The following is a 17,073-nucleotide window of genomic DNA, read 5'->3' as shown; positions in this document are numbered from 1 at the left end:
TGAAGACAGTCTGTTCCCACCCATACTCCCACCTTAACCCCCCTTTCCCCCTTTCTCCCCCTCTCCCTCCTCCCCTTAGAGTTATTCCATCACCTGATTTCACTTCTTAAAATTCGAGGACAGTTGTGATGCCATTTGAACTATCCCCACCATTGGGATTTGTTGTATTATACCCCACCCCAAGGGCATTTGCTTAACTTTATGAGGATTTAATCAACACCCCATGGCTATTGAATCGCCTAACTTGGATGATGTAACTGTGGCACTCCATAATGAATCTAGAAGCATTGCCTAACTGTTGTGCTGTTGTTTATTTAATCCCCAACCATGAGGTGATTTTATTGCCTAACTGTGGTATATTATCACCATTTGCACAAGGAGATGTGTACTTCTTTGATTCACAAATTTTAATTTAAATGTAAATATTACATAATATTCCCACAAACTACAGAGCAAATCAATGATTATAGTTATGGTATAAACAACCTATTGTCTATTTCACAACAAAATTAGTATGTAATTGGCGTAAAAATAAAATTGGAAAGGGAGACAACTCTGTTTCTTTGTTTTGGCTGCAGTGCCGGAGCTGGCAGACAAATGAGGTCAGTAATTGATATTTTAGACAGCTGATCAGGCTCCAAATCTGAAACTCCTCCATGATAATCCCATGACCTAGCCGAGTTACAAAACTTTGACATTGGCCAGACTGATCTCTAATCCAACCTGCCAGGGCATTTTATAGATGTTAAGTGTTTGTTCCTAACATATCCCTAATACAAATGATATCTCAGGCATTGAGAGGAATGGTGACTGTGATGCATGCAGCCCCCATTAGACAGCGGAGGGGTTAGCTGCGAGGCTGATGTGCATGTCTCCCTGGTAGCACATGTCTGGCGGTGTAGATTAGCCTATCACTATTGGTGATTTACAGGGCCAGTCATATTTGATGTATAGAAGGCTCTCTTTCCGGCCCTGACAGTTGTTCTCTCTATTATCCTCATAGCAAACATTACATGTACCCTGGGGGAGGGGGAGGGGACAATCTTTTTAGGAGAGACAATGTTTATGGGGGGGTATGAAGGAGGGTGAACAGTCACTTTAAGGTGGGGAAAGGGGCAATATTTATGTGGAAGGGGAGAGGGACAGACACTTGTGGAGGGGAGGGGAATCCCCCCACAGGCAATTGAGGAGGGGACAATCTGTGTTGGAGTGTGCCTATTTAGGAGGGGACATTTGTTTAATTGGGGGAGGGGAGGGATACATGTACAGCTACTGTAGGATAGGACTTTGTTTAATTGTTTTTGTGGAGGAAATGAGATGTCCAGTGTTGAAGGGAACAGTGTTGAATAAAAGGGGAGGGGATTAAAGCCACTTTATGAAGGGACAGCAATATTGTCAATGGAGGAGTGAGGGTGGATCCCAATGTGGAGGCAAGGGTACAGCCACTTTGAAGGGGACACTCTTTAGGTTGAGGGAATCTGGGGGTATAAAGCCACCAATTAAGAGACAATACTATATGGGATATGGGCTGTGGCAGTGCTGCCATTAGATGTTTAAGGGGGTGGAGTGAGGCTATTTCATGTAGAGGGGAAAGACATGTTAGCTTTTTAATGAGGGGGCCAGATGAATTGAGCAAGGAGAAGGGGCATCAAGTTGATCTAGGATTGATAGGGATATTCTAACTAGGGGAGAGGGACATTTTGAGAGGAGTGGGAGGTTTTGATAATGGGAATTGGGGGGGGGGGTCAAGTAAAGAGAGGGGTATTTGAGCTTGAGTAAGGATCATTTAAGGCAGGGGTGGAGTAGGGGGGGGGGGCTGGTGATATTATAGACATAAAGCTGGGAAGTGTCCTATATAGAGTGGAGGAGAGACATTGAGATGGGGAGGAGAACCATTAAGGTTTGAACATTGTGAGGGAGGGAGGGGGATCTGTGGAGGTATATAGGAGATCTATAGGATTTAGTGTACATTGTGATGTATATCATTTTAGCCGGCTCTGGTTACTAAGATATATTTGTTGTGTGTGGTGTCTGATCTACTTATTGTGGCGTGGCATGTTTTCAGTGAAGTATGGGGCCAATGTAAAACCTAGTCCTGCGGACTTGAGATATCGTATTTCTGTTATATTGACAAAATCAGCTTAGATTCCTTCTGACATTCATGGTGTACAGACAAATACCAAAGTCAATTCTTGTTTATCTCGTATTTTGAACAAAGAAGCCATACAATGCTTGTGGAGAAAAGGGTGATGAGGTTTTGAATTTGTATTGAACAAAGTACAATCACTGGTACATGATTTTAATACAATGATACCCAATATAAAACTTGATTAAGAAATATTTTTAGCAGAAGTATACTGTAGTTTTCTGTGGCTGGAATTTGGCATTCAATTGTGGACATTGAATTTAACATGAACTGCCATGCTATTTAACATGAACTGCCAAGCTATTGTAAGGTTCGGTTTTGTTTGATTACAGTTTAACATACAAACCTGTCTACAAAGACCACCCAAGGGACAAGGAAAAGTGTGATTTCTAACCAAGTGGTCTTTACACACAGGTCAAAATGTGATATGAATTGATCAATTGGGATCCTGAGAAAGTGGTCTTAATAAACAGGTGGTCTTTATACAGAGGTGGTCTTTATACAGAGGTGGTCTTTATACAGAGGTGGTCTTTATACAGAGGTGGTCTTTATACAGAGGTGGTCTTTATACAGAGGTGGTTACTAAGACAGGTTCAGTATAACAGCCTTGGTCATTTAGGGACAGAACAGGTTTAGATATATAGTGGTGTTCCGATTAATCATGTTCATCGAGAATCGTTGGTTTGGAATGTTTGACCAATTAATCGATTAAGAAGTATGTAATCAAGTTTTGTCGGAATTGCCCGATACCATGATAAACGAGAGTGTATAATTAGCTGGTTAGTAAAATTAACATGCAAGAAATGTCATAGAAAACTTGTCGCAATCAATCTCTTATGTGTGTTGTTACTCATATCATTTCAAATACCAAGTGTTTAAACGAATTAAAGAGCACATAAGCACTATGTTGTAATGTAAACGTTCAGAGGAGTATGATTTTATTTGTGAAAACATAAGCGACCTGGGAATATGGCAACACGTGAGCCTGTAGAAGAAAGTTTGTACAATTTTTCTGGAAAACGTACATGGTCAAATATAATCGATTTTAATCAATCATTAATTAATTACACAACACTGATGATCGATTATAAAATTTCAACTAATTTCCAACACTATTTAGATGGCGAAGGAAATCCGGAGTACCTATAGAAAAAACACTTGCCAGCAATCAGTACCTGGCAACCTTCCTTTAGTCAAATGTAATCATCTCTAAAATAGGTATGTTTACTGTATGTTCGATGGATTTCAAAATAAACTTCCTCTCTTTGTCATGAGCCGAGACAATCTGAGAGGCTCAAAGGAAGACGGTAAATATTTTCTGGATAGTTTGTTGGGCCTATCAATGAAGTAAGAATGAAGGAATCCACTGATAAATGTTCTCTGTCTTGTTGGTTCTGATCACCATGGTTACAGTCCTCCATCTTTGATCAGGTGACTGGTGAGATTGGTCTGCGATAGGCCAACACAAGCCTTACATCACACATGACACGGCGGTAAATCTATCGGTGCTGACGTGGCCGCTCGGCATCGTTGATATAACTTACCCTGATTAACATTGCATTTTGCTGAAAAATGACATGGGGATTTGTGTAGTAGAGTCTATCATGTGTCTGATCAGTAGGCAGTGAGAGCCCGATCTCCATCAGCTCCGACCATATACAGGTTAGAATGGTGTTAGTGTCACAATTGCTTCCGCCTACAACAATTGTGCTGAAGGCACTGAACTAGCAGACGCAGCTAAATCACTCATATCTGTCGTCTTTCATTTCTTCTCTGTGATCCTCCACAGTAAACCGTCGATTCAGTGCCATCTTCTGTCCAATAAGATAATCTTCTATGCACATCTCCAAAATGTATAAACAACTTTCTCCGCGGTATTAAGTTTCTTGACGCCTTCAACACCTGAAATGATCACTGTTCAATTTGCTATATTCCTTTTCTGTACATCATAAAACGTTCTGACACCAATTTCCCCCTTTCTACTCTTCACATATTCACAGCCCCAATACACGATAAAAACCTTTCCCGTTAGCTCAACAAAATGTTGCTGCTTTCCATTTTGCAAAAAATTATGATATTTCGAGAACATAAATCAATATATATATATTTATATTTATGACAATTTTTTACTTTTAAAGATGCTGTTTATTATTGTCATCTATTGACCCAGATTGTAATACATTGAGATATAAGAATTTCTCGACCATACTGATTCCTTGATCATGTGACCTTTGACCTATTGGTCGCCAAGGTGTTTGCTGTACTTTTGTTGATGTCACAAATAATATTCAACTGCGTTGAGGTCTCGATGAAGATACTTGGCAATCATTGTTGGGATTGTTTGTCGGAATTTATGTCAGAAAGTTTGCGATTGTTCCATGTAATTGCCAGTGACTTCCAGCCGATCGCGCTAGATCCAAACTATATTACATGTATCTGAGTAACGATACTGCCACATCTGCATTCCTCCGTTGCTGGTGTGATGAGGCTCGTCTCATCGTCGTAAGGTATGGTTCTATTCTTAGTGAAATGCTAATGTCTCGAAAATTTGCTCTTAGCTTTCATGAAATAATCGTTAAAAAACAACATTTATCAAATTACTTTTGTCATGTTGAAAGTTATATATCTATTCAGAAACAAATCTTCTGTCTGTCCTAGTTTAAAAACATAAAATTAAGATGTTTTGAGATATACGATATATGTTCTAAAAATTTCAGATGAAAAGCAGAAATTTGCAGAATTTATAAAAATCTGTTATAACAGGCCCATTAGACCTTTTAGTGATCGCACATCTGCTACATGTAATGTGAAATTGAAGGGGAAAAAAGATTGTCATGGTTATTTAGTAAGTTAAATCAGCAGATTATGGACGCGTTTCACGGCTGACTGACTGTGCTGACCACAAGGTTATCAACTAATGGATGTTCACACAAATTCTTCGACTCTAAAGGTCGCTAAAACTTTCATGAAAATGAGAACCAAAATTCTCGTTTCTAGACTTCTAATCAGGCATTCATGTTCATGTAATGTGTAAATTAAACCAATGAGTGAGACAGATAACGATGAGCATTATATTGCCCCTGTATAGAATCCATGACATAACATGTGTACCCGTTACCATGGCAACCGTGTAAAAGGAAATGATGGTGCACCTTTCTGACTAAGGAGAACAACTTCATAGAAAAATCTTGCCAAAAAAAATCAAACAAATTTATACCGGCTGATAAAACAATGGCTTGATTTGTAAACTAGACGGTAACCAATCAGATTTTAGCCAATCAAACCTTGCCAGCTATCATCTATCATATCACGTCATTTCGGTACCAGGTTTTGATTCTCGACAGTAGAATGTGTCGGGGCTCCACCCACTGGACAAGATCAGGTAGGCGCCTGAAGGATGCTGCACAGTAACGGGACATTAGACATAGCCGATCACCAGGGCGGCACCACCAGTCTCCGGTACTATCAAACACGATAAATTATGCCCAATCAATTTCTAACTTTGCCCAAACATCGTCCCTATGATGTGAGAAGTTTATCTCTGATTCACGTTGGAGAAATGCCGACCTATTGGTAACTTTCACTGGTGTTGGAATCCGCCGTGACAGATCAATCGGGCGGTAACCGATATTCACTAGATACATGAATATGTGCATTTGGCAAGGTCCGCTACCTATTTCCTTAAGTACAGGGTTAATTTACTTATCTACACTATATTGTTTTCCCATGCAATTATACCCTGCCACACATTAAGCTTTCCTTGGGAACAAATAACCGTCATATCATTGCCGACGTTCTTTCTCATTTAATGGGCCTAATATTTCTGTTTATGTAAAAACATCTAAATATCTTTCTTTTCTTTGTGAATTATTCGACAGGGGACTGGTGGGGGATTGAGAGAACAGTTATTCTCTACATTGAATGACTGTTCCACTTTATATCTGTCTTTATCCCTACTGGGGCCATATCTTGATGTCTTGGAGACTTTGGTGGACAAGTGGGGAACTGGAGAAGTGGGAGGGAGGGGAAGAGGGAAGGACAATCGAGAATGAATGAAGACAAGAGAATATCATATGATCAGATCATTTTTGAACAGTTTTGAAACCAAACCATAATCGATAGAAGTGAAGAATCTAATTTTCATTGTTTAGACTTTGATCAGAAATCATATCATTTCTCCATCCCCCCTCTTCCATTTAGATTATTTTCTTCTTTTATTCCTTTATCCACTCTCTGGGTCCCCCCTCCCCACCCCCACCCCTACCAATCACCACCATTAAGCCATCTCCCTCTGTGCTGACATGCTGTTTTAAAGTTTGACATGGCCACCGGACAGACTTTAGACTTTTTACTAGGTATATAAAATGTATACCAATCGGATCTGGTTTATATAAGTACTAACTGGCAATGACAGAAGCACTGTATCATTCTCTGTTTCATTTCAAATTCAATTTCCAAATTACCCCATCCCCTCTCCTCCCTCTCCATAATCTGTGCCAAGTAGCAACACAAGATACAATTATCTCTGCTGATCAGAGTGTATAGAATTGACTATTTCAGTATAAAACATCAAATCAGGGACCCAGGCTCTTCATTTAACAATTAGGCCACTTGAATCGTATCATATTTCCACTCAGAAACAATTGTATGGAACTGTGTGTCACTGACGAAGGCAAGGCCATCACCAGCTAACTGTTTTCCTAGATAAGCCGCCAAGTCAATATTTGTAAGACTGGGAACATGGAGCTTGATCACTGAGTCTTTACTTACTGAATATATCATTATCTATAGCCCTCGATCATGCGTTAGAAGTCTGTGTCATAGTAAACGCTTGGAGACAGCAAGTGATTTTGGGATCAGTCTGTCTTAATCCCGTCCCGGACGAGATGACGATATCACCGGGGTACATAGTTATTCGACAGAGTCAGTATCAAAGCCGGTAATTGATGAAAACGTTAAATAAACAAATCAGCCAAGGACAAAGTGATTGAGGATGTGGTCTCGTATTGTAATACCTCATGGCTGTGTAGGGAATGTTATCCAACCCTGAACACAATCAGGAATACATCATCGTAATTTTGAATAAATCCTGCGTAATAGTTTTGATTAAAGAAATATGTCAAAGTAGACATGTTGATAATTTTAGTAGAGATTTAATTGATTAATTATGCTTAAAATGATTAAATGATGTACATATGTATAATTATTTTGAGAAAAAAATAATTATAAATTAATTTGAAAATATCGTATATAAAGTAATACTATTACATGATGCAGTCACATTCATAAGAGATCTTGATATTAATTAACATAAAAATGAAAGAGCTTATGTGGGAAAATAAAACAAATAATAATTTTAAATGATAATATTAGAGGTAAAAAAAAAAAAGTAAGATAGAAGCTAAAAATATAAATGTTCTTTCCATTGTGACAATACGATTGTCACTTTTCTGTATGGTGCGCATGAAATGATAATGCAAGAAAATCGTTGAAAGAAAAGAATATAAGATGAGAACTTTGTAGTATGTTTGACATGAAAATTCAAGAAAATCATTGAAAAAATAAAGAGAAGAATTGAAGATGAGAAATAAGCTATTTTACCTAAATTTGCAGAAAATAGCACAAAGTCATTGTTACACTGGTGTAATATAGAGGGTATACAATACAGGTTGTCGTTTGTGAAATGTAACTCCACCAATATATATCGGGATAGGTATAGTGATATGAAATGGAATCCCTTTTATTACATCACTATTGTATTGTTACAATACCTGATGTTGAAACTGTTGTCGTAATGGGAATCCAGACAAACTACTCTCATAAAATTTTATATCTCGTAGAAATTCTTTACAGCTAGCTTCAAATTCTGAATTGAATAGAATTTTGAAATTTATGAAATTTTTCGTAATAAGCAAATTCAAATAGTATTTATGATGTAACATACTGGATAGTAAAATTTCATATAAGGATGATAAAAAAAATCTTACTTTATACTGCCATGTATTTAAAAAATGCAAATTTTCAGTCACGTAATATTTTCAACCTAAATAAAGATTTTTGATTGGTAATGGATAAAGGCTAAACACATTGATAGAATATTATCCAGTCAGATTATCAGAAAATTTTAATAGAATGTTATCCAGATGATCAGAAGATTTTAATAGAATATTGTCTAGATTATCAGAAGATTTTAATTACCGGGTAGTTATATTTATTAGTTATGATGGACTTTGTTCATGTAATTAAGAATGTTTTAATTGTTTCAATTGTTAAAGAGATGAAATTTTCATTCAATCGTAACAATTTGGGATGAATGTTTCGATAGGCAGCTTATATAAAGACTCCAGGTGATTGGATAAAAGCTTAAATGACATTGATACTATAGTTACAAGATAAGGCGCTAGGTTATTCTTAACTGTATATATATACTAGGTATATAATTCCTCTGTTTGAGGCGTTTCCAAAATACCAAAATTGATTTGTTGTAATAGTTTTACCGATTTATCAGTGTGCTGTCTAAGTTTATTGATTCCGAGCCGATTTTCCTTTAAAACTTTTCGTTGAGGAGTTAATCTGGTGTGTTATAGCGAGCTTGTGTGTTCATGGATTGATGGGAAATCTACGGGGATTACCGTTAATACACTGGCAGACTCACACACTTGATCAAGTACGCATTAACGCAAACTACAAAGTTTTCATGTTCCTTAACAGATGAAAATCCGAATTTCATTAGCAGTGCTCTTTATCTTTTAATATTTTTTTCCTCTGAAATGAACCCTGCTTGACAGTTAAAGTAGAAGAAAAAATTAAGTGTAAATCTCTGAGCAGGCATAACAGACAACCTTTTATCATAACCCAGGAATGTGAATTTGTTTTATTATTCCAGTCAATAACATCTTGAAGGCTGGCCAATGGGAGTTATCCGCCCTTTGTAGGAGTGTTCAACAGTTAAAGACACTGACATATCTCCTTAACTTCGTTAAAGAAAATGTCCAAAGCTTGTTGTTAAACACATTATTTCTGTTTTAATTCCGCTGAAATAAACACATTAGCACACCGAAGCCGAGCTCATCATTTGATCATAAAACATCAAAATACTTTTGTGAGAGCTAGGTTTGATACTGACTCGCCTGAATCAGTCATTAGATTCATTTCTATATTGGCACAGCTGTTAAGTAACGATGCAATATACATTAGGTATTAGAAGAGAGTATTTGAAGATTCTTTAGTTACTGGGGGTTTTAACAATCTTATAGACTTTGCACCCTTTGAACACATCATTCGCTAAAAGGAGTTCAATTTCAAAATCATGTCGCTGTTTGAAGTATACCGGCTATAATTCAGTATTCATCTTGCCAGTAACACTACACAATTAAGCAGCTATTAACCGTGTGTGAATATTTCTCCGACGGAACAATAAACAGTGGTGCATGCGTAAAATGGTAATTTCGTTGCCTACATCAAATTTAGATGATAATTATATAAAGTGTTTGTGTAGCGGTAGGATTTCCTTGAGGTGTGAAAACAGTACTTTATTTTGGGTTTAGGGTGTTTCATAAATAACAAATTATTTATGCAAATAAACAATGCAAATACATGTGTACATGTTACATATTATTGTCTTTAGACTACTACTTATTCAACTGATTTACAGACGTTTTACAAAAACCCCATCACAGATATTCTGCATTACATGAAATATTTGTGTAATTTATTTTGGTGGTTTGTGGCATTTTCATGTGTAGAGATATTTATGGTGCCACAGCATTCACAGAAAACAAGGAAAATTTCTACTTAACCAATATATTGTGTTATACCGTACATTTTCTGGTGCAATAACATTAAAGTACAAAATCAATGTTAAATCATATACCCCTGAAATTTCATAATGGACTGTTCTAATCTTTCCTTTTGGAGAGTCTAAATGTGTCTTCAGGGGTGATTGAGTTAAACAATTTATGGCGATGATGAATTTTCTGTTTCACTGTAACTGCCATATCAACAATTGCAATTTAAAAGCGATTATGTTTAAGTACAATTGTTCTGGCGCGGAATGCACAAAATTCAGATTACAGCTCAAATATGTACATAATGACAGTATAACAAAAGAGAGAATATTATTCATGTGTTATTACTAATTTCTATGGTGAAAAATTTGTAATATGGTATACAATTAAAATGAGAACAATTCAAATTTGCAAATATATATGTGTATGTAATGGTGCATCTGCTAACTTAAATTAATTCTACAACCCAGTTTATTTCTAACAGTGGCTTTATGAGGGACGTGGTTAAGATGTCCTGACATTGCCACAAGCTTTCCACCACTAGGTTATGAGTTTGAATCCCATATGGGGCAGTTGACAATTACTGACCGCTGGTAGGTGTTTTTCTCCAGGTACTCTGGTTTTCCTCCACCATTTAAACCCGCAACATCCTTAAATGATGTCCAGTCTGGCTTCAAGTTCAGAGATTCAGGGTTTGAGACCAGTCTGGCTTCAAGTTCAGAGATTCAGGGTTTGAGTCCAGTCTGGCTTCAAGTTCAGAGGTTCAGGGTTCAAGTCCAGTCTGGCTTCAAGTTCAGAGATTCAGGGTTGGAATCCAGTCTGGCTTCAATGTCAGAGGTTCAGGGTTCAAGTCCAGTCTGGCTTCAAGTTCAGAGGTTCAGGGTTCGAGTCCAGCCTGGCTTCAAGTTCAGAGATTCAGGGTTTGAGTCCAGTCTGGCTTCAAGTTCAGAGATTCAGGGTTCAAGTCCAGTCTGGCTTCAAGTTCAGAGGTTCAGGGTTCAAGTCCAGTCTGGCTTCAAGTTCAGAGATTCAGGGTTGGAATCCAGTCTGGCTTCAATGTCAGAGGTTCAGGGTTCAAGTCCAGTCTGGCTTCAAGTTCAGAGGTTCAGGGTTCGAGTCCAGTCTGGCTTCAAGTTCAGAGTTTCAGGGTTCAAGTCCAGTCTGGCTTCAAGTTCAGAGTTTCAGGGTTCAAGTCCAGCCTGGCTTCAAGTTCAGAGTTTCAGGGTTCAAGTCTAGACTGGCTTTGTCCTCTATAACACCTAGACACAGTAGACTACAGTTGTTAGACAGGTGGCTGGCCAATAAATCACATGTTGAATAACTGATCAGCAACCATTAACCTGGTAATATTCTGATGTAAGATTTATCTATAGGATGATGTTGTTGTGTAAGAGACAGTGCCTGTGGTTAATGTGCCGTGGTCGCGGAGCTTATCAATACCAAGATATCTAGTATATATTGCGTCCTGCTATATGAATCAACACAATGATCGGGTCTTTGTCAATGCATGCTCATTGAGGCGGATAATGTCTCCGAACTCCTCTACAATTACATCTCTACATACGATGTTATGATAGAGTATATATTTTCAATCTATCCTATCATAATAAAACCAAGTATTAATTTTAGTCGCTTTTTTATACGAGTAAATGCACTGTATCATAGGTTGGTATCAACAGACAACAAAGAAACTCGTCGCGGCGTCTGATCATTTTTCCATCACCGTGAATTTCTGATGTGATATTACTGAAGCAAATACGCATAAAAAAGCGATCAAACTCAACCTTATTAGCATCTTATAACCGTGAGGCTGTACCTCTAAAAAACATCTCAGTGAAATGATACAAGAATCATTGTAATAGCCATATTTTATGCAATTTGATTTTGTTAAGTCATGTCTTTTATGTGCGAGCACTGCAGCAGATAACGATGGAGATATTGAATTGTCTCGATATGTTGGCCGTTCTGTTAACAGTGTACACCATTGTCATGATTATGGGCGAGTTTTTTGTCGCCTTTTACGAGGCGAGGGTAATGCATTGACACAAACTGGGCTACATCTATAGATAATGATTTACTATAAGTGTTTACGAGATAAGAAATCTCCGTCTAATGGGGTACAAATTCAACCATCACTCATAAATTATTGACTCCTAAGAAAAGCGATTTTCATTGGAATTGTTGATTATACAAAAACTCTGATATTGAATATCTTGACTTTTAAAGATAGTGAATTTGATATTCAGCTCTTAATGTTATGTCTGTAAATCGTTAGAGACAACATTTTGATTATGAAATTTTAGGGATATGTATGCTGCAGTGGGATTGCACTATGCATGCAGTTAATAAATTGGAAAATGTCCTCAAAACAAACTATCATTACTACACTACCTGACACAAAGTGTTCTTAGATACATACTTTTAGGATGAAGTCAATGTAACATTTTCTTAATTTAAAAGATATAGGTTCCTTAAACGTGGAATATAAAAATCTCTGATCAGATGATAGGACTACAAAGATGCTAATTAACCTCCCAAACCAACAAACAAACAATTCAATAAACAAATAAACAAAACAAATATACTTTACAGTGTCTTCACTGACATGTTGATGGATGTGCATAAATATAAATAAAAGAGACAATTAAAGGTGTGGAGCTCGCAAGGTGAAATATAATGGTGTTGATGGAATGCACAATGGATGAGATACACCCGCTTAATAAGATCTTATTTTAAACTAAAACTAAGATTTAAGATCAGGATAGGTTGATCCAAGATCAGAGCTGGATCATCAAGATCCAAGATCAGGACTGGATCATCAAGATCCGATATCATTACTCAAAGATCCAATCCAAGATCAGGACAGGATGATCCAAGATCAGAGCTGGATCATCAAGATCCAAGATCAGGACTGGATCATCCAGATCCGATATCATTACTCAAAGATCCAATCCAAGAACAGGACAGGATGATCCAAGATCAGAGCTGGATCATCAAGATCCAAGATCAGGACTGGATCATCCAGATCCGATATCATTACTCAAAGACCCAATCCAAGAACAGGACAGGATGATCCAAGATCAGAGCTGGATCATCAAGATCCAAGATCAGGACTGGATGATCTTTAAAATCTGAAATAAGACAGGATGATCAAAGATCAGAGCTGGATCTTATTTTAAACTAAAACTAAGATCTGAGATCAAGACAGGATGATTAAAGATCAGAGCTGGATCAACTCTAAGATCAGAGATCAGTAATCCTATGTTGGAGGAACTCCTGGACTAGACACCTGGTGATGTTATTGTGACAATGATAAGTGCTAACTCCTAATGATGAATATATACCATGTGCATTCAAGCTCATCACGATGCATACCAAGGACTGGCCTCAACTTTAAACTGTCTGCTGTAGATTATCTGTTTGGGGAGATTTGTAGGGGAAGATGTGTCTGTCACACAGCACAACAACGGCCAGCAGGTTTTCATAGAAGTCGTCATGGAAACGAAATGGCCTCTGGCCTTAAAAAAACAATGATGTAACAAAGAGTACAAAGAATATGTTACATGTGTATCAATAGAGCTGTAGTAATCAGTATGTGTTATTGTTCTTATAACAGAGAAATTGTTTAGGTTTTCTGACTTGGTAAATACTTGTCTTGTGATGTGATTGACTAAAAATAAAACCTATAGTGACACAGTGTTGAATCTCGGTGTACTCTTCATTTTGTACAACAGTTTAACACACAATTCAAGTTATCAAAATTTTAGTAGATAGTGGAAGTGTTTGACAAATTTTGAATTTTGATTAATAGTCAATTGATCATGTCATCTTCAAAAGCTATATTGACTAAATGCATAATATGATTGTTGATTAATAAAAGGGAGATAATTATTATACATGGTAACTGGTTATTATAAGGGTGATAAGTTGTATGTGCTATGTGTTTGTACATATATGATTTTAACTCAGATAAATTCACATAAAGTTTCATCTTTATAACTGCCATAAGGGTAATAACAATTAAACAACTTTGTAAATAAAAAAGTACATAATCTAAGGCAAAATATTAGGTTGACCAACAATTTCCATTTCCTTTACCTGAAAAACCTGTTTTGTACAAAAAATTGTTGTCCCAATCATATATGTCACCTGTATTTAGCATTAAACAATTTCTTGAAACTTTTCAGTCTTGCATACAGTAAAACGTTGTTATTAATATAATGAACCTCTGGGGATAAACAATGTTATAAGTATATTTCCTTATTCACATATATGATGCAAACATGTACATCTTATAGGAACCTGAACGACTAATGAAAACTGTTTTGTAACCATTAATCTGTTGTAAGCATGTGTGTTAATACCATGTTTTGTATTGCACCAGTAGATCAGTTTAAGTTAAAATTTTTATAGTTTTTAGCTATACTGAAACTTACTTTTGTTCGTTTTTATCTACAGAAACAACTTGACACAACTGCAACAGAATTAGCCAATAGACAAGACGAAAGTGACGCTTCACGAAAACGACTTGTAGAGCAAAGTAGAGATTTTAAGAAAAATACCCCTGAGGTAAGTTTTCATTATCACAGAATTCATTATTAACTGATTCACCCCTGAAGATACATTTAGGCTTTTCTTAATTAAAGAATAGACCAGTACATTATGAATTTCAGGGGTGGATGAGTTACTTAAGATGTGTCCAGTCGCTACTGACAATTTTGCATTTACACATTAAGACGTATAAGTAATGAAGGAGTTATTTTTTATCAAAATACTAATATTTGAACCAAATATGATAAGCAAATCAAAATAATAGATTTAAAAGACAAAATCACTAAAATAAGAAAATAAAATTCTTTGAGTAAGAGATAGCAAAGACATTTTCGGTTGCTCAAATGATGACAAAATTTAACAAATGTTGATCGGAAATATTTGTTTGTAATATCACCAATGAGGTGACATGGTCTACTTAACTGCAATTAAATTATTTGAATATCAAAAACAAATTCAAAAGGTCAAGGTTGTACCTCTATGACACCTTAAAGGTCAAGGTCTGCTTTGGTCTGGTGAATTTCTAATAGTTTTTTAATAGCATTTGAAAGGTTCAGGCTATCTAGAGTAACCTCTCAGAAATGTCAAGGTCATTATCAATAACAGTGAAAAGTGAAAAGACTGACAAAATGTTCCTCAAAGATATCTGACATTATTTGGATATCTTATGGAGTTTCTTGATTTGTCATGTAATGAAAAGTCTTCTTTACTTTTCTATTTATAGAAATCAAAGTCTGATTTGAAAATGATGATTCAGATTTTATTCTTTCAGAATAGTCTAACAATTAAGTAATTTTGAAGATTATATGATCTTTTATAGAGATATGTACATACAAAACGTAAAGATTACATAGTATATAAGTTATGTGATTTAGTTTTTTATGAGCCTGGGAGTCTTACCATCCATTGATGTGGATATATATTGATGTGCGGTGTGATCGGCCATTTTTGTTTGTGCCCCTGTTTCACAGTATGGGACCCTGTAGAAGTTCCCACTTGTGGGTGCTGTGTTGGTAGACAGGAGCTGTAGTCATTTTGAAGTTCACTTACTCAGCTCTCCCTGACTGAAGACATAATTTGCTATATAATTTGCAATAATCGCCCGATCTTCATAACGCAAACCAGATGCACAAATCTATCAATACATACAGAAAGCTAGATCTGCGGGGCCCTGGGAACCGAATAGCAATCACTAATTGACAATTAACTGAATGCTACAGGAACGGTAATGTTGTGTTTTTCTTCTTTTCTTTCTGTATCAGTTGGCTTCCACCGTGTCTCTGAGTTCAATATTATCACTAGGCTACTTTCGGGGGAATTAACGAATTAGAGGGACACCGCGATATTAGACGACGCTATTCTTTGATCTCCTTTCAAAAATGTGCATTTAGTTAAAACTAGAATGATACTATGGGCTATAACGGCCCTATAACGCTATCTCAAAGACCCAACGAATTAAAAAAACTAAATTTGTGATCCTTCAAGAAACACTTTGGCAAAAACTTACCCAGGCCCCATATTGATTAAAGGCAAAATTGAAAAAGGCAGCAAAAACTACAAGTGTATATCATTGGTTTAACGACTTATTGGAACAATTCACATGTGTTTCCTATTAGACCGAGCCTGGGACAGCTATATTGTGCTATTCTCTGCCCTGACACGGTTCATTACGCGTCTGATTTCCGCGGCAGCTTTTATGTTTTGGGACGGAGTTTGTTGAAGATAATTTTCCCCCACTGTGATACCAATGATCAGTGGTGACTTGTAGTGATAGAACTTCTGTTCCACGCAGGAAATTGACCCAGCAGGGATGATGTATTAATCATTGAGCTACGAGCATAAGCCGGCCGGGGAGCTTATGTAAATAGTTGTAATTTGTGAAAACTTACATGTCTGAGATCAGAACTGGGCTGCAGGTTTGCTCCTGGGTTTCTGCTTGGACGGCGGTTATGGGTCCTTGAGTGACATGCTGACACTACAGAACAAATATTTATTTGTTTCCTGTATGGTTGAAAAAGATACACAAAATGCTTTCCAGAATGTAGGGGAAATAGTTTATCAGTAGCAGGGGAGACAACTGTCAATATTTGAACATTTAAGTATTTCTTTGTTCACGTTTAACGAGGCTATCAATTTTGAGAAGATAAGAGAGATAACTCATTGGGTAGATGGCTAGGAGAGATTTTGTGATTATTGAGAATATTACCGTTAAGAGTGAAAAGGGAGATAATTACTATTAGGAAAGGGAGACAACTGTTGTGGCATAAGGGAGATAACAACAATAAAGAGAAACAACTTTTTTTTAGCTTTTGAAAAAAACCCAAATATTGACATTTACTGTAGACAGATATGTTTGAGGGTGCAAACGATTTTAGAGGAAAAAAAGAAAATTTCTGCTCTGAGTGAAAATTTGACTTATTTGGTTATAAAATAAAGTAACTATATTGAGTTATTATGAAAAGAAAGGAAATTACAGTGCTTTATCAGAACAGAATTGTTATATCCATTGTAGACCCAATTTGAAAGTGAAATAAAGAACCAGAAAACTGGTTTTACATTTGTAATTCAAAATGAATAATTCAAATTTTT

At 36.5% G+C, this 17,073-nt stretch overlaps 1 protein-coding gene across 3 annotated transcripts in view; it reads left to right on the top strand.

Moving 5' to 3' along the window:
* Positions 1 to 17,073, top strand: part of LOC138331600 (homeobox protein cut-like 1) — a 92,421-nt gene that overhangs the window by 14,815 nt on the left and 60,533 nt on the right. For all 3 annotated transcript variants that reach the window (XM_069279307.1, XM_069279308.1, XM_069279309.1), the window contains exon 2: positions 14,392 to 14,502. In XM_069279307.1, the coding sequence (XP_069135408.1) occupies positions 14,392 to 14,502 (111 nt within the window). The remainder of the gene's footprint in view (positions 1 to 14,391; positions 14,503 to 17,073) is intronic.

This window comes from Argopecten irradians, chromosome 9, assembly GCF_041381155.1.
Source record: "Argopecten irradians isolate NY chromosome 9, Ai_NY, whole genome shotgun sequence".
Lineage (NCBI taxonomy): Eukaryota > Metazoa > Mollusca > Bivalvia > Pectinida > Pectinidae > Argopecten > Argopecten irradians.
Note: the sequence above shows the minus strand (reverse complement) of the source record. Positions and strands in the feature narration are given on the sequence as shown.